Raw genomic sequence first — 18,104 nt, forward strand, 5'->3', positions numbered from 1 at the left:
CATACGGTTGGCCTCCAGGGTGAGGAGTGCAGTGCTGTGATCTTCCTGTACTGATCTGTGCGGGGCCTAGAAACAGGACAGGACAGGAACATTTACCTGTTATGTCTCCAGTTTAACTTTGAACTTGACAATGAGGTCTCCCGGATGAGTGCATACCTTGAGAAGGGATGCCCGTCATGGAGACTCTCACAGGTCAAAAGGCCGCCAGACATTACTGGTCCATGTCGCACCATGATTTTCTAAAACAGAAGAGTTTTTAAGTGTCCCACCTGGTATTTTAATAAATGATGCTTTGCAGACATCGATAAAACCTGAGAAACAAAAACAGCAGATAGAGTGGGAGTAATTTTCAATGTCATGTTTTACTTCTTAGAAGATCACAAGATCATGAAAAGGAAGCCACACAGAATATACTTTTTGAATCTAGTTCTTCCATTCGGTGTGACATTTGGAGATCCATCTTGCTATGGCATGTGCCAATAATTTGTTTCTATATATTCCTAAGTAATTTTCTATTGAACGAATACACCATAATATATATATATGAATACCTATGTTATAACCACTTTGGAGATATTATGAATAAATCTTTGAATATTCATATACATGTAAGTAGACACTGTGTTCATTTCTTTGGTAAGTAATTAGTAGTCGAATTTCTGGATGAAATTCAGAAATTCCCAACAGAGCAGTTGTTTTATTTACCAACTTATCTCAAGTAATTAGATAAAATCCTGGCCCAAGTAGAACCGCAATAAATGTTTGTTGAATAAATAAATGAAGCCAATTTCTTCTCCAAGCAATTAACTGAATTTTTATTAGGTACCAAACATTGCCCTAACTATAATATCTCCTTTAATTTTTCTAACAATCGTAAAAATTAAATATAATTATTCTTATTTTATTAATGAGGTTCTGAGAAATTAAGAACTTGTTGAAGATTACAGAGCATATTAATGATAGAATTGGATTCCAGTGTTTTAATTTCAAGCTTTTATCTCTGTTATACTTGTTCTAAGTAATATTGGGTGCATTGGGTTACCACTGAATAGAATTAACAGTGATAGGATTAAAAGCCAGATAGCATGGAGAACCATTGTAAGTAGCTCTTCACACTTAGTTTTATAATCTAACTAGAGGCCCATTGCATGAAGAGATTTGTGCAATAGGCCTTCCTTCCCTTGGTTTCCAGCACTGGTTTTCCTCTGGCACCTGGGACCCAGGCCTTCGCTCCGGCCAGAGTCTGCCACCTTTGCTGCAGGCTCCAGCCAGAGTCTGCTGCCTTCGTCTTCGCTGCAGACTCTGGAGTTTGCAGTCTTCGTCTTTGCTGTGGCCAGAGTGCCGCTCCTGTAGATCCCTTCGCATGCCCCCCTCCCTCTCATAACAGGCGTTCTGCCCCGCCCAGCCACTTGGCACCTGGAGCAGTTGGGCTTCCGCCATCTTTCTCCTTCTAATTTGTATATTCCCTCCTGATTGGCTGGTGGGCGTAGCAGAGTGATGGTTAATTTGCATGTTTCTCTTTTATTAGTGTAGATCTTTTGTTAAATTGCCATGACCAGTACTCAGACAAGAATATTGAACTTTTGCAGGAATGTTATTTTTCTGATATGTACAACTGGGAAAATGTAGCCTTTTCTTTTCTTCTTTTAAAAAAAAATCCTCACCTTCACTTTTTAAAAAAATCCATTGATCTTTAGAGAGAGAGTGGAAGGGAGGGAAGAAGGGGAGAGAGAGACATTGATGTGAGAGAGACACATCGACTGGTTGCCTTCTGCACGAGCCCTGAAGTGGGTGGGGATTGAACCCGCAACTGACGTACCTGCCCTGAACCAGAAATCTAACCTGGGATCCTTTGGTCTGCAGGCCGATGCTCTAACCACTGAGCAAAGCAGCCAGGGCGAACTGTAGCCTTTTCATCAGAGAAACAGGCTGACAATCAGTCTGAGCACCTGGGATTTCCATATGGTTTTGTCACATTTATTGGAATAACATTTGAAGAATGGTTTAAAGCAAAATTATTGGTGCAAAAAAATTTATGTGTATGCAGATATTCACATAATTTGTCCCAATTGTGCATTTTTTAAATCAAGAAACAAATATGAACAGATAAGCCCCAGATATGGTTTGTTCATTCTCTTTAGTTCTTAATTGGGTGGCTAGACTTTCAGAGTGAACAAAGGAAATATATCGCTCTAAAGCAAGGGATTTTCTTACAGCGTATTCATACAAATCTTAAATAAGCTAATCAACCCTAAAGGGTATTTTTTTCCAAAGTTCACCTCCTAGTGACCTCAGTTTAGAGGTTGTTCAAAATAAGGACTAGTTGAGTGTAGAATAGAAGGCTAAGCAATGTTGCAGGAAATGGTCAATTCTCCCTCATTTCAGGGCCTGGTATAGAAAACCAAGTTCATAATTATCCAGGTGTTTGAATACTCTGAACATGTAACTTTAACTGAAACCTTGGCAAATATGATTAATTTCATGTTAAATTAAAAAGAGGTCATAAATCATGACCTTGTTTCTGTATTAGAAGCATTCCTGTTTCTGAAAGTGTTTTTGGTACATACTAGTAAGGCCACAGTGTCTTTATTTATTCGTTTGTTTGTTTGTTTGTTTATTGTTTTTAAATAAAAATTTTAATGGGTCTCAAAATTCCGTGACAGATTTTTGGTCATGTTGTTTCCATTAAAAAGTACGGATTTTAAAAACCAATAACTTAAAAACTGCCACACACACAAAAGAACCAAATGGTCCACCAAACATTCTTCTTTCCTTCTGAAGGTTTTACGGTGCATTGTAATCATTAGCCAGACTTTTACTATTAAACTTAAATGGCCAATTGAGACAAACAGTTCTGAGACCGTTCTTCCACCACTGATTAAGACTGGGGTGGCAGGTGTTGGGAATAATATTCATTTAGCCTTCTGAGCTTCCTCGGCAGACTTGGTGAATTTGCCAGCTCCAGCTGCCTTCTTGTCCACTGCTTTTTTTTAAAAAAAATATATATATTTTATTGATTTTTTACAGAGAGGAAGAGAGAGGGATAGAGAGTTAGAAACATCGATGAGAGAGAAACATCGATCAGCTGCCTCTTGCACACCCCCTACTAGGGATGTGCCCGCAACCAAGGTCCATGCCCTTGACCGGAATCGAACCTGGGACCCTTGAGTCCGCAGGCCGACGCTCTATCCACTGAGCCAAACCGGTTTCGGCTTGTCCACTGCTTTGATGACACCCACAGCAACTGTCTGTCTCATGTCACGGACAGCGACACGGCCCAGAGGAGGGTAGTCAGAGAAGCCCTCAACGCACATGGGCTTGCCAGGCCACCGTGTTTTTAAAAGCAGTTTCGGAAGAAGACAATCCATTGGAAGAAGAAAAAAGGACTACCAGACATCCCACAGAATTGCAGGCACCAAAACAGCATTCCTACTACTCCTATGTAGTGAGCACCTGGGAAAAGCCACCCTATAAATGAAAAGAAACGTGTCACGTTTACTTAACTAGGAGTGGCTTAAACTGGGGAAGATTAAAGTTTAAAGAATATTTTGTTCAACCTCACTGTCATGAAATAAAGGAAATGTACAGATTAAGGATAAGCTTCAACCTCTGATTATTAAGGTTATAGTTGTGTTCATTTTATTGTGCTATCTGATAAAAGTAAAATTTGTATTTGTAAAAAAAAAAATCACAAGAAATTTTTTTATCTCAGTGCTGGCATGTTTTTGAAATCTGTTGTACATACATATCAGATACTATAAAACCATAGAGCTGATCACGTAGTAAACGAGGCAAAGGGATCTGAGGCTTATTCTTGTAATAAAATCCAAAAGGAGTATGCTATGCTACTAAGAAGCCAGGTGAGATCTGAAATACTAATGTGAGTTAAGAAGCAGAATACTTCTCTTTACTTTTTGATTGTACGACAGATGAACTCATGAGTCCGATTTTTAGGCGTGTTTGTAATAAAACGATGTGTGAAATGATTGAAGAATGTTTTATTGACATTACTGAAACAAAACAACATTTGGATCTGATCTAGCTTATGAAATTATTGTAAATTGGAAAAAGGTGATATTGACATAAAATGCTAGTGAAAAGGAACAATGGTGGCAGGTGGACACAGGTTGCAAAGTCCATTATTCCCACCAAAAAAGCAATTATGTCACAAGTTTTATCCAGGTACAGACTGTGTCTCTAACGCATTCAATCAGAAGGTCCCAATATTTATGTTTTCCCCTTTCTCTTTATTTGTCGGTATTTCTCCCCAGAAACAGGGAGAATAAATAAAAAATTAGTACAAAATGTGATGGTTTTGAGTCTCCCATTGCCCCGATAAATTGTAAAAATAAGTCTCACTAAAATGTTCTATTAGAAAGTCAAGAATAGGCCGAAACCGGTTTGGCTCAGTGGATAGAGCGTCAGCCTGCGGACTGAAAGGTCCCAGGTTTGATTCCGGTCAAGGGCATGTACCTTGGTTGCGGGCACATCCCCAGTAGGGGGTGTGCAGGAGGCAGCTGATCGATGTTTCTCTCTCATCGATGTTTCTAACTCTCTATGCTCTCCCTTCCTCTCTGTAAAAAAAAATCAATAAAATATATTTTTTAAAAAAAGAAAGTCAAGAATAAAACGATGGAGAAAGCCCTAGTGCTGATTGCACCATTGCTTCCACATTCATTAGAAAGTGAAACATTTTTCTATTTTACCCGTTTACATAGGTAGCTAGGTCAATGTGGACTCAATTGCTATTTCATTTAATGTGTTTCAATCTGTTACCATCATGATTTATTTTGATGCTCCCACTTGCCCAGCGAGATCTCCTTTGAAGGGCATGAGCATCCTTTGGCCACGTCCCCTCATGTGTGAGCACTCTCACTGCGACAGCAGATGCTCCCCGTTCATTGCGCACATTCCCTGGCACAGCCCTACACTGTGTCCCCTCCCCGTGGAGATCCTGGCTCCCACGGGGGAATCTGGTGTTTGAAACCACTCTCTGCGCACAACGCAGAGATTTAAGCTGGGCTGGGCAGTCCGGGCCCAGAAAGGCAGCTTTCTACTTACTATTTCCTCAGCCACCAGGGGGTCGAGAAGCCTGGGCGGCGTCCCCAGCGGGCACGGTGGTCAGCCTCAAACCAGGCTCTGCTTCTCACTCTGGAAGCGGCGCCACAAACCCCTAGCCCAGGACGCGGGCGTTTCCCCGCACCCACTGGGGCGCCAGTTAGCGCTGGCGCGAGTCGGGCGCCCTCTGCTGGCCCGTGGTGGGAAGCGAACGAAGCTCTGCGCCTACAGTTTAGCGGTCACCCGGAGTCCTCGCGGTCTTCTCGTGGATCACAGAAATTCTCGAGGCTCCATCACTCCCCTGGTGTGTGTGTGTATGTGTGTGTGTGTGTGTGTGTGTGTGTGTGTGTGTGTGTGTGTGTGTGTGTGTGAGTTTGTGTGTGTGTGTGAGTGTGTGTGTGTGAGAGGGAGTGTATGTGTGTGTATGTGTGTGTATGAGTGTGCGTGAATGTGTGTGTATGTGTGTGCGTGAATGTGTGTGTATGTGTGTGAGTTTGTGTGTGTGAGTGTGTGTGTGTGTGTGTGTGTACCAGATGCCTGGACCAGCTGGCAGGGACAGCTGCCCTGCCAGGATCTCCAGTTCCCCTTGTAGCTGGAGCCGCTGTTCTTTCAGTAGCTCTGGGGTCTAAGGCATTTGGATACTCGCCTTCTGCACACCCAGCCTGTTTCAGAGGGGACCCATCCAGTTATCCCATCTACAGCTCCGCTGTCCTCAATTAGAGACACAAGTACATCCGGGACCTGCTTCAAACAATCATAGGCCCATGTGCTCAGAAAGGGCTCTAGTCAGCTCATGTCTGTAGCCATCCTGTTTGCCTCTTTTGTACCATAAGGACCAAGTTGAAAATTGGAGTATTAACCATACCCAATGCACAAGAAAAAAGAGGAAGAAGAGAACAATTAAAAAAAAAAGTGCACTGAAAAGTAAAAGGGTACTTTAAAAAAATAGATTTTCATTGATTTCAGAGAGGAAGGAAGAGGGAGAGAGAGATAGAAACATCAATGACGAGAGACAATCATTGACTGGCTGCCTCCCGCAAACCCATTGTTGGGGATCAAGCCCAAAACCCCAGGAGAATGGAACAGTGACCTCCTGGTTCATAGGTCGAGGTTCAACTACTAAGCAACACTGGCCGGGCTGTTCCTGTGTTGGCCTGCACAGCAAAGAACACTGGTTATTTGGGAGATTTTAGATGAGATTAGGTTTCTTCAAGGTGAATGCTTCAAAACTGTTATGGGATGAAGTGTGTCCACTGCAAAATCCCCACAATCCAGCCCTCACCCCTGCAGCAGGGGAATGTGGTTACATTTGGAGACTTGATCTTTAAAAAGGTCTTAAGTTAAAATGAGATCATTAGGGTGGAACCTAATCCCAAATAATCGACGTCCTTCGAAGAAGAGGCAAGTGGAACACACCCACAGAAAAGGACAGCAGACCACGTAACGTCACAGGGAGAAGATGCCCCTCTATAAGCAAGGAGAAGCCGCAAAGGAAACCAGACTTCCCAGCACACAGGCCCAGAAGGTCTGGTCTCCAGTCTAGAGCGCTGAGAACAGAGATGTCTGTTGTCTGTGCTGTCAGCTCGTGGCTCCTCCTTGTGGCAGTTCTAGCGGACTCACACCAAACCTACCTGCCTCAACCAAATGAGCACATTGACTACGTGAGGGGATGCCATTAGGTGTTGAAATTAAGATCACATTTTTGATTCATGGTTCATTAGCTTCGAAAGCTGCCCCAATACATTTCTGTAGTATTTCAGACTTTCACCACGCTAAGGAAATGTCCTGGCAATTGCTCAGGTACCTCCTGACTTTTCTATAATAAAGTTTTGATTTTGCCAACGTAGACTGAATGGATTTCAGATTTAACGGACAAAAGGTCCCCTTTGCGGGCCTTGGGCTGAATGTGTGCTGCTGCCTATCTCACGGAAAACATTAGTTGGGAGCCTAACCGCACTCCCTCATCCCATAGACTCTAAGGGGGCTCTCCCGCCAGGAGGGCAGAACTGAGTGGCCACAGAGAAGGCATATTCAACACCCTTGACTTTTCTAGTCTTTTTATTTTTTTAAATATATTTTTATTAATTATAGAGAGGAAGGGAGAGGGAGAATGAGGGAGAGAGAGGTAGAAACATCAACGATGAGAAAAATTTATTGATTCACTGCCTCCTGCAGGCCCCTACCAGGGATCAAGCACAGAACCCAGGCATGTGCTCTTGACCTAAATTGGACTTGGGATCCTTTAGCCTGCCGGCCTACACTCTATGCACTGAGCCAAACTGGCGAGGGAGAATTTTCTAGTCTTTTACACCAAACGTTTTGCGGTCCCTGGGCATACAGAGTGTACCACGCTGATATGGATGAAACACACAGAGCTGTTGATACAAGTGGGGAGGTGGGGAGCATCTAGAGACAAAGCACAGACGAGGCACTTTCTTTGAGATCCACACACAGCACAGAAGTCATGGCCTCTGCTTGCTGCCAGGCCGGGTAAAAGGCTCTGAAGTGAGCAGCTAAAGAGTTGCAGGGTCCAGAGAGAGCCTGAAGACTCAATGGGTGCCTAATCCCATCCAGCCACTTCCATTATCTGGGGTGTGGTTCCCCGCCAGCCCCACCCTACCCGCAAGGAACTCTGGGAAACATAAAAAGCCAGCCCTCTGCCACCTGCTCATTGCCTTGCCTGCTGCTCAGGTGTTCAGACCCCTTGCTGAGACGGGAGACCTGGGCCACATGGAAGGCGTGAGGAGGAGCAGGAGGCCTGGCCAGGAGCACTCGGGTGGCTCCCCCAGGGAATCTGAGAGCATTTCCTCCAAGGAAAGCCTGTCCCCTGGAGAAAAAGGAGACCACTGGCATCCTTCTGCGAGGCGGACCCAGAAGGTCACAGGGATGGGAAAAGGCTCCCACAGCAAAGGAGGTAGGCTTCTAACCTCTCTCTCTCTCTCTCCCTCTCTCCCTCTCACCCTCTCTCTCTCTCTATTATGGGGGTGGGCCAAGCAGCAATACCTCCTTCATAAAAAAAAAAAAAGTGAGGAAAAGCCAAGGTGAAGGCCAAGGAGAAGGCTGGGTCCCTTTAGGTTATGGGCTCTGCCATCTGAGGGAGGGTTTCCTGGAGCAGCCATGCCAGGCAGCTGAGGTTGGGGGGCTTTTATGAATCCGGGTCCAACTCGGAGCCTGCACCACCCCACTCTCCCCCAGACTTCCAGAGAGAGTCCAGGGACCTCTCACTCATTCCTCTCCTCTCCACCCACAGCCACCACCAGGCAGAGCCAGGGGCCCAGGCACTCCAGGCCCCACGGGTGGGGAAGCCCTGATGGCCCCCTAAGCAGTCGCCACAAAGCAAACGGACACCCAGGAGAGAAGGTGAGGGGACGGCCATCCCCCACCCCAGGGAGGAGAAAGGACAAGTCTGACTGCACCAGAGCAGGACCTCAGGACAGAGGAGGCAGGTGTCTGGGCTGTGCCTTCCCAGAGGTGGGGTGTGGGCACCCGGGGGAGGGAGGGACAGACCCTGACCCGGTGAGAGGCTGCCAGAGCCCCAAGGGCTGAGAGGCGGAGGCCCAGGGCTTGGCAGCGGTTCCCACCAGACCCTGGAAGGGCCAGCAGTCAGGCGGAGTGGGGAGTGGGGGAGGGGGACTGGGAAGGGGCCCTGGGGACTTCGGCCAGGCCGCTCACACTGGGGCCCCTTCTGTTTTGTTTCCCGCGCAGATTTGGCCCACCCGCCCCCGCAACTCAATGGCAGGAGGACCCGGCCCAGAAGCCCAGCGAGGACCACTGGTCAGGGATGCTGCCAGGAAGACCCAGAGGGCAGGCCCGCCTCCCCAAAGCGCCGCCGCCCCCGCCACCACCCATCTGCAGGAGCCTGCGCGCCTCTGGATGTCCTGATGCCCAGACTCTTCAACCAAGTGGGGGCGCTGCAGGTGGCCCTGGACGAGCTGCGGGCTCCGGGGGGCGCCTTCCTGCCGGTGCCCTCCCGTGGCCCGCAGCCCGAGGCCCGGGAGCCCGAGGCCGGGCAGCGCGCCTGGCTCAACTGGCAGCTGGCGCACTCGGGTTTCAACCTGCACTGGGCGCTCTCCGCGCTCGATGCGCTGCTGGCCGCGCAGCCTGGGCTCCCCGCACCGCCGCCCTGCACGCCCCGCGATCCATGGCCTTAGCGGGCCCGCGCCCCCCAGTGTCCTCGCCCAGCGCCTCTGCCCAGAGCCCATCGGACTCCCTGCTCCCAACTCCAGTGCAAGGGTCCCGGGACCAGCTTCTCCCACAGCGCGACTGGAATCCCCAGGAAACACCCTGAGGCCTGGGCTGGCCCTCTGCCCTAGGGGTCCCAGCTCAGGGGCCCAGGGGCCGGGTTCCCGCTGACAGCCGGCAGGGAGAGCCGCAGAGGAAAACATTTCTCCTGTGGGCTCGGGTTACTGTGACTGCCATCCATGATTGGGACCTTTTCTCGGTCCTATATTTTCCTGTTTTATACGAAAAATAAAACCCGGTTAAAGAAACATAGGTGTGTGTGTGTGTGTGTGTGTGTGTGTGTGTGTGTGTGTGCGCGCGCGCGCGCGCGCGCGTTTATTTTTCATTTTCATCACAGCCTGTTCCTTGTAGACAACTGTATCTGTTTTAGTTTTACCTGAGAACGAGTTTCTTTAAGGTGAACGTCTAGAAAAGTACTCAGAATCAAGACTTTACCTCCTCTGAGCAGGCTGGTTGACGTGGGGAGTTCTATTATTGAACACATCTATGATTCTCAGTCCATTAGCTTTTTCTAAGTCACAATAAATTCCCTGAATATTCTAAACCTTTGCCACACTTGCAGCACACTTGCCAGTGACTTGCTCGCCTCTTGACTTATTTACCTGGTGACGTTTTTATCTTAACAATTCTTGTTTTCACTCTAAGCTTGGGCATCATGTCAAGTTGACATTCATTGGCATACCTACAAGGCACACAGTGTAAGTTCACATACACATCAACAGAAGGCTTATGCATGTGTAAACGCCCCACTACTACCACTCCAATACACACCTTAATATTTCCAGCATGATCTTCAAAATAATCTCTCTGAGCCTCAAGCAGAGGGTGGGTGTGCCTGTGGGGTATGTGGACAAAGAATAACCTCTCAGAACCAGGGCCCAGAGGACCGTGGACATAAGGCCATGCTTCCACCACGTTCTCTGATCCCTTTCTTCTTGTGACTCAGCTCTGGTCACACTCATGAAAACAGTACCCTGGGTGAGAGGACAAACCAGATATAAAGAACTGGGTTTCTCAATGACTGTGCAGAACAGAATTGCCAGCCAACTTGGCATGCTCACTTCAGATTGTGCTTGGGAGAGTGACATTAATTCTATCCTCATTAAGCCATACTAGTTTACAATTGGGTCTCTCTCTCTCTCTCTCTCTCTCTCTCTCTCATTATTATTATTTTTATTTTAGCAACCTAGCTAGATAAACTAGTGAATGCCCAAACAGATATTTATCATTCCCCACTAAGCTGGTTCCTCCAATTGACTAGAGTAAATGTTAATTGCATCCTCCCCCCCTGCTCATGGAAAAATCCTTAGAGGCAACCTGTGTCCTAGCCCCACAGGATACAAAGCATTAAACCAGGTCCCGCATCAGTGATGTACTTTGGTGCTTCCCATAATTTCCGGGGGCACGTGCATGGAGTGGACCTGGGGTCTAGTCCTAGAAAGGTTAATACTCTTCAAAAAAGACCACCAGAAACATACCTGTACTTGAAAAGTTGGGGTTTTTTGCAGCTAGGAAGTATGCTCACTCTCGCGAACTGTGGGTATCTCAGTCAGAGCATGCTAGGAAGAACCTACTACAGGATTTGGGGAAGATCTAAGGAAGCGCTAAGTTGGGTGTTGTCAGAAATCAGGGATAAGTCTATGATTGAATACATGCATAAATCTTATCAATAGGGAGGGAAGATAAGGATGAGTATAAAGCTATATTTGATAAAGAAGCAGCAGTCACTCATTTTAGCTGAGGGACATGATAATCTGGTTTTAATGATCTCAGAGTGACCTTGTCTGATGTTGATGTTTTATGAGATTGTTTATGTCCAACAGAACAACCGGGCCTACCTGTCATTAAGCTTATGTTCATAATGACTGAGACATACTTTGCGAATGACAACCCCATCCCCATGTTGCTCTTTTCTAGGACCAATGTGCAATTTTGACACTGTTTTTATCACCGGATGTAAGGAAAGGATTATAAGTGGAGGAAGAACCTTAACTTTCCTTTCTCCAAAGCCCAGAAGCTCACCCCAAAACCGGGTAAGACCCGTTAGCCTCCTTGATGATTCCTAACTGTATCAAGCACAGATGGCTAAAGATCTCTATTGCTCACATTTCATGACATCTCACTTAACATGCTCACAGTAGATAACAGCTCTGGTTGAAGGAGGTTTTCTGAGTGCATGAAAGGATGATGCTATGTGTCATAGAATGCATGATGTAGGGAAGATGGGATGTGGAGGTACTGCTATGTCCTGAAACATGGTGAGCCAGGATCAGCCTCACAGGTTCTGTCTCTCAGTACTCCCTTGAGAAAGAGAATTCTAGGATCAGGGCAAATTGTAGGGCAAATCTCACAGTTTGATTTATCGGATCACTAAGAAGTAGGACTATCAAAGGGTGAGCAAAAGCACAGGGACTGACTGCTGGGGAGGAAGAATCTTGAAATTCAGGAAGATTCTGAGAAGCTAGAGGACCACTATGGGTACAGGGCCACGAAGTCCCCTCATTCCCTTGCCATCAGCCCCATGTCGTCCTCACACACAAAGACAATCACATGACTGCAAGGCTAATCATTTATTGATCAGGTATAGGAGGGTCTTATTCATGATAGAGCTCTGGGTATGGCAAACAGAGTGGGGAATTTAGAGAAAACCATTGATTCTTATTGAATTGATGAGTCTGTTGAGACAATTAGAGAAGATCCATTAGATTCAGAGATAAGGCCTTCTTGGATGATAGTGATGGAGATCAGGTCGCAGACCATGGAATGAAGATCCTGGAGCCCAGGTGAGGAAGCATTCACTCAGCACTAAACAAGCAGATGAGAGAGAACACAGAACTCATTAAGCACTTCCTGGGCTGAATTAAAGAGAAAGAAAATTTTTATTACAAAGCAAAATGGTGAAGAAGTAGATATCAATCTGTACTGTAATCTATGTTTCTTTCCAGAATAGGGGGAAGGAAGTCATTGAATCAATGGCTGCCAAAAGAAATTAGGTATGGCGTACAGCAAAAGCATGTTTTCCTATTGTGTAACTTTTCCCCAACTGAGTCTATGAGAAAGAGAGAGGAATAATCAATGAAGGACCCTAAGCGGTTTTCCGCCATTCTCAGGATTAAATGTTTGGGGAATTTTTGATAAATTGAGGAAGAATGGCAAAAACCATAGCTACCTTGTATTAAATGCTGACTTTATGCAGGCCATAGTTGCTAAGATATTCCCATATATTATCTGAATAAAGCCCCACAATAAAGTTAAGGTAGGAAACAGATGGAGAAAGTGAGAGCCTGTTTTCCAGGTAAAAGACAACTAGAGGGTTAGACAGCTCTGTTTACAAATCAGAAGTTAAAGATGTGCAGAGTTCAAAGAGAGACAGTATTACCAAATATTGGAGAGTGAGACCACAAATTTGGCCTTGGAAGATGGACAAAAGACAGGAATGCATTTGAGTTTCATATTCACAACCTAGTATTCTTTTCCTATTTCAAATTTTAAGTCTTAATGATTTCTAGGACTTTATCAATTACTGAGGCCTTTTCACCAGCAAGATATCCACACAGTAAGTCTGCAAGGTACATGTCATTGTTTTCCTTTTAATTTCTTAGGTCATTTGCTCTACACCTCATGGAATGAGTGGGTCCTGAACCCAGGACCCCAATTCCAAATTTCAAGCTCATTCCACAAACTTCATTACCCAATTATTTGTAATCTTTTTAAAAATTTTAAATCCTCACCTGATGATATTTTCCCGTGATGTTTAGAGAGAGTGGAAAGGGAGAGAGAGACACACAGAGACAGAAATATCAATGTGAGAGAGATACATCGATTGGTTGCCTTCTCACATGCCACAACCAAGGTTGGGGCTCTAGCCTGCAACTGAGGTACATGCCCTTGACCAGAATAGAACCCAGTACCCTTCAGTCCACAGGCCGTTGCTCTATCCACTGAGCCAAATTGGATAGGGCTTTATTGTAATCTTTGGACACAAACCCCTAATGGTGTTGGAAGGCAGTGGTCCCTGGGCCACCCCCTCTCCATCAGACATCACCAACCTGGAGGCCTGGGCATCATGGCTCCCTCGGTCCTGGAGACAGCGATCTGCAGAGACAGAGCAGAGCACAGTCAAACACCAACCCATTTATTTCTCAGCAGGAGATCAAATGATTTCCCAGGTCAGGACAGAGGGGACTGGTTGGAGATGTTACCTTCTCTTGCATTGCTCAATCCAGGAATATGGGAATATAAAAAAGAGAAAACCAGAGATAGCTAAACTTACCAATTTTGGTCACATCCAGTATGTTTTCCTCAGCAATTCCATATTCTTGACAAAGTTCCTCAAACCTTTCCTTGAGTTTTGGGCTCACATTTGGATTCCGGGCTGTGGGAAAAGTGACAATAACTGCTGTGTCTCGTGTCTTGGTCATTGAGGCTCTGGGAGTGATGGAGGGGCAGATGGATGGAACTGGATGGCACCAATTGGTGCTTAGGCAGAAGTTAGAGGTGGGCTATGACCTGTCCTGAATTTGATATTTCTTAGGATTTCCTTGTGGCATAATGAAAGATTTCATCATCTTCCCATCACTGAGCCTGAGGGATTACCCAAGGTGAGCCCCTCTCTTCAGAGGAGGAGAGACGTCCCAGGATAAGATTGGGTGGACTACTTTGTTCAGGTTTCCCTTCTTCCCCTGTCTCCCCACCCCAAAATGAGAATAAATATACTCTACCTAAGAGTATCAGCATCTCAAATTTTTGCTTATTGTTGACATTAATGAGATGAAAAATAATATAGTCACTATAGACCACTTCAATTATGCGAAATGTATTGAATCCAGCATCTGTGGAGGAAACAGAACACAGCTCAGAACTTCTTTGGTCCATGCGAAACAAGTGGAACTCTTAGCCTATTCTCTTACACAGAGCAAATTCAAGTGCATATCCTGGAAGAGATAAAGAGTGATATCTAAGGCCTTCCATCGGTATCTCTCTGAGCTTCACATGGCAACTTCTAAGGGTAGAACTGACTACTAGTAAAAATTCCACTGCTCATCACTGAACACTAGTGGTAGAAAAATTCAGCCACAGCAGCCACTTCCCCTCTATCATCCTCCCCAAGGCTCTCCTATCTCCCTCGGCCATCTCTGCCAACCATGTGTCTCTGTTCTGTCTATAAGCCCACTGGATTATATACCCAATACTCTATCTGGACAATATGCTGTGGCAATGGACACCAGAAACAATCACAAAGTGGGCAGAGAATGAGTAGCTGTCCTAACAATTTATGTTTTTTGTTTATATGTTTGTTTCTGCCCATTTTCTTTGGTTACAAATGACCAAATTGCCATCTTATTCTGATGATATTGTATACCAGGCATTGGCTTTTACACATAAAGTCTCCCAAATTGAGGATATTGGCTATTAGATGGCCCCATTAATATTATATAAATAAGCATCAATCAAGAATTAATCAAGATCCTAAGAATATGGGGATTTAGTCAATTTCTTACAGTTTGAAGTAGAATTTACAAAGACATTTTTGTATACTTACAGATAACAGTATATACACCATTCTCTGTTGCTTGGTGACAAACCAAAAACATTTCAGTACACTCTCCATCGATCCTGTAAAACAGAATGAGCAGTTGCCCAAGAGATATTGATGGGTCTAGCTCCCTCATATTCCACCTGCAACTTGAGTGTCTGATTCCAATTAACTGTAGAACATTTCTGGTACAAATTTGAAACAGCTTTTATTTACCTTATTTCACTTTATTTGCTATTTTAAAAATGAGTCAACTACTGATATCATTATTACTTTACCACCACTTCACACTATTAGTGTTACCATAGCTACTTGCCTAGATAATCAGTTGAGTTCTCAGATGTGCCAGCCTGTCAGATAAGTGCTCAATAAACATGGTTTCACAAAAAATAAATCCATCAAAGAGAATTATTCTCATCCTTTTTTACCCAAGGGAAAATTGGGGTGAAAAAAGATAAAATTTTTTAGGTCACACAACTACTAAGAGATAGCTAGGCTGTTAACCCCCAATCCTATGTACTTAACCTATACTATATTGCCATACTACTTAACGATTCTGATACTCCTCAATCTCTGAACTCCTCTACTCCCGTTTAAAATTATTTCTGTCACCAATTCTTATCTCTGAATCTAGAAAACAGGCAAACTCCTCAGTCCTACAGTAGTGCCAGATGTGTGACTCTGATTTTGAATATAGGCCCTCAATGTTGTGTATACGTGCGTGCGTGCGTGCGTGCGTGCGTGCGTGTGTGTGTATTTGGTGGTCCAAGACCATACTCAGGCTGCTGTTTTCCCTTTCCCAAGTAAAAAAGGCCATGCTTACTTTACATGAAATTTCAATGTCAGAGAAGAGTTGTCCCAGGCTTTGATAGATTCCATAAAACCCCTCATGACACTACCTTTTTCTATCATTTCTTTGACATCTGAGGCCAAGAGAACGGTATACCATTCCCCTGAAATCTGCAATAAATCAGTAAAATGATTGTGTTAGAAAAGAAGAGAGGACACCATATAAACATCTGTATCCTTGACCTCTGGCTCATGGGCCTGGACTCACAGTGGTGATATGGAGATGGAACCCAGGTCAATTGACTCCACATAAAAGGCTCTTTCCACTGTCCTCCAATGAGAATGGAGAGTTCCAGGTGTTATCATCTTTCCACATGGTAAGAATCCTCTTAATCCAAGGTCAGAAACCCTCCCCCTTTGCCTAACATATAAAAAATATTTTGCCCTCCATGCCATAACCGGTTTGGCTCAGTGGATAGAGCGTCGGCCTGTGGACTGAAGGGTCCCAGGTTCGATTCCAGTCAAGGGCATGTACCTTGGTTGCGGGCACATCCCCAGTGGGGGTGTGTGCAGGAGGCAGTTGATGGATGTTTCTCTCTCATCAATGTTTCTAACTCTCTATCCCTCTCCCTTCCTCTCTGTAAAAAATCAATAAAATATATTTTAAAATAATAATAAATAAATAAATAAATAATCTCTTGCCCTACATTGGAGCCCTCTTGCCTCAGAATCCCCCAAAGTCAAAAGACCCTATGCTCCCCCAACTTTACCTTTGACATATCAAAGTTGCTTGTCACAACATCATGGTTTCCTTCATGATGGGCACAGACCAGCGTCAACCCCAGACACAACAGCAGCAGCTTCATCTTGGGAGGGACGATTCTGACACAGCTAAAGGCACTTGGAATAAGTCTTTCCCTGATGGTGTGTCCACTCCCCAGATCCTCTGTCTTTATATTCATTCTGGGTCGAGTTTTTTGTCATGGGGCAGCACCTTTTCTCCTCCCAGTCTAGGAAAGGTCTGTATTCATTGATGTGACGCCAAGATTTTCCTTTCAATCTCATCTCTATTAGATCTACTTAGTGACCTGAAATTAATCAAAAGGGACACTCAAAAAAATAGTGGATGTCATAAAAGGCTGCCTTTTGGAACCTGAGTTAATTGTGAAATCAGAAAGCCAATTATGTGTGTCAGGAATTGAGAAGAACTGGGAAATAGAATGTGTGGACAATCCATGCTCCACCAAGCACAGGTGAGTTACTCCATTTTAACTGGTCTCAGAAGCAAAGAAACTATCTCTACTAAAGATGATAGGACCTATCACGAAGCATTCAGAGAGAGTCGATTAGAATAGAGTTTAATAAAATAATGTCTTGAAGGTATGGTGTCTGCAATTGAGCACATTTTAATTCTTTGTTCTTGTCTTAGTTCAACCACAATGAATGAACAAATGTTTAATTTCTTCGTATACCTCACTTTATACCATAGACCCCCTAATAGAAATAGAGAAGTAGAAGTTGTCATCCCTTTCTTCAAACAACCTTCAATGAAGGTGGAGAAATGCTTTACATATGTAATAAACACTTCATTGTACAAGCTTATGAACTAACCCAAAAAAGTGGGACCAAGTCCAGAACATCTTGGGTCAGAAAAAGGGGTGATGCCGGGGAGGTGACATCATGTAGAAAGTGCTTAAGAACACTGGTTTTGAAGTCATGTAGACGGGGGTTTCAGTCCTATCTGTCATTGTGAAGCCAGGAGGAAAAAATTAACCTCTCAGAGCCTTAGTGTCCTCTTAATGGGGATAATTGGATCTGTCGATAGATTGCTATGGGGATTCAGTGGGATTGTGTGTGTAGAACCCTCAGACTAATGTCTGGCACAACTGGGCTGGTGGAATCAGAATTATTCCTGGGAAAGTGGGTCTTGGGGGAGGTCTTGAAGCTTAGGCAGGTGTGGAGATGTGGAGAGCATGTGGGAAGGGGATTCTTGGTGAGAGGGATGTTGTGATTTAGGCTCCTGTGCCTGCTATTGGGGCTGGTTAAGTGATATGGCTCATTCCTGGCTTGTGCTAATTGTTCCCTTTTGCTACCCCCAATTCAGAAAGAGGCCAGTATCATGGGAGGACTGGGCACAAGGCAGTGAATGTAGGAATTGTGGCATTCTAGTTGTGGCCTGATTTCCAAAGTCATCTCAGCTCCTTGTGCAATCATTCCTAGTTCATGCTCAACCAATATCCAGTCACTGGGATTTTGAGGTCTATCTAACTTTAGGCCCCATGTGTGGGCTGTTGGCTGTCCAGCCCCTGAAATAGAGGATCTAAGTTTGACAAAGACTGTGTACTTCATTTTGTCTAGTTCATTCTCTCCAAGAGCAACTGGTTTGCAAGGTGAACTGGGCTAAAATGCTCAGGGGAGAGTCAGCTACTGTTGCTGCCTCATCATCTGTATCCCATCCCTCCGGCCTCCTAACTCTGCA

General features: G+C 44.9%; 1 protein-coding gene across 1 annotated transcript; it reads right to left on the reverse strand.

The window, feature by feature from the left end:
* Positions 1–9,953: 9,953 nt before the first annotated feature.
* LOC307111141 (salivary lipocalin-like) lies at positions 9,954–16,491 on the reverse strand (the record flags this gene model as incomplete). The annotated part of the gene is made up of 6 exons (XM_079790823.1): positions 9,954–9,982; positions 13,574–13,675; positions 14,022–14,132; positions 14,843–14,916; positions 15,660–15,796; positions 16,396–16,491. 6 exons carry the CDS (start codon positions 16,489–16,491, stop codon positions 9,954–9,956), a joined length of 549 nt encoding a protein of 182 aa, XP_079646949.1.
* Between the last annotated feature and the right edge of the window lie 1,613 nt (positions 16,492–18,104).

Source organism: Cnephaeus nilssonii, assembly GCF_951640355.1.
Source record: "Cnephaeus nilssonii genome assembly, chromosome: 14".
Classification (NCBI taxonomy): Eukaryota; Metazoa; Chordata; class Mammalia; order Chiroptera; family Vespertilionidae; genus Cnephaeus; species Cnephaeus nilssonii.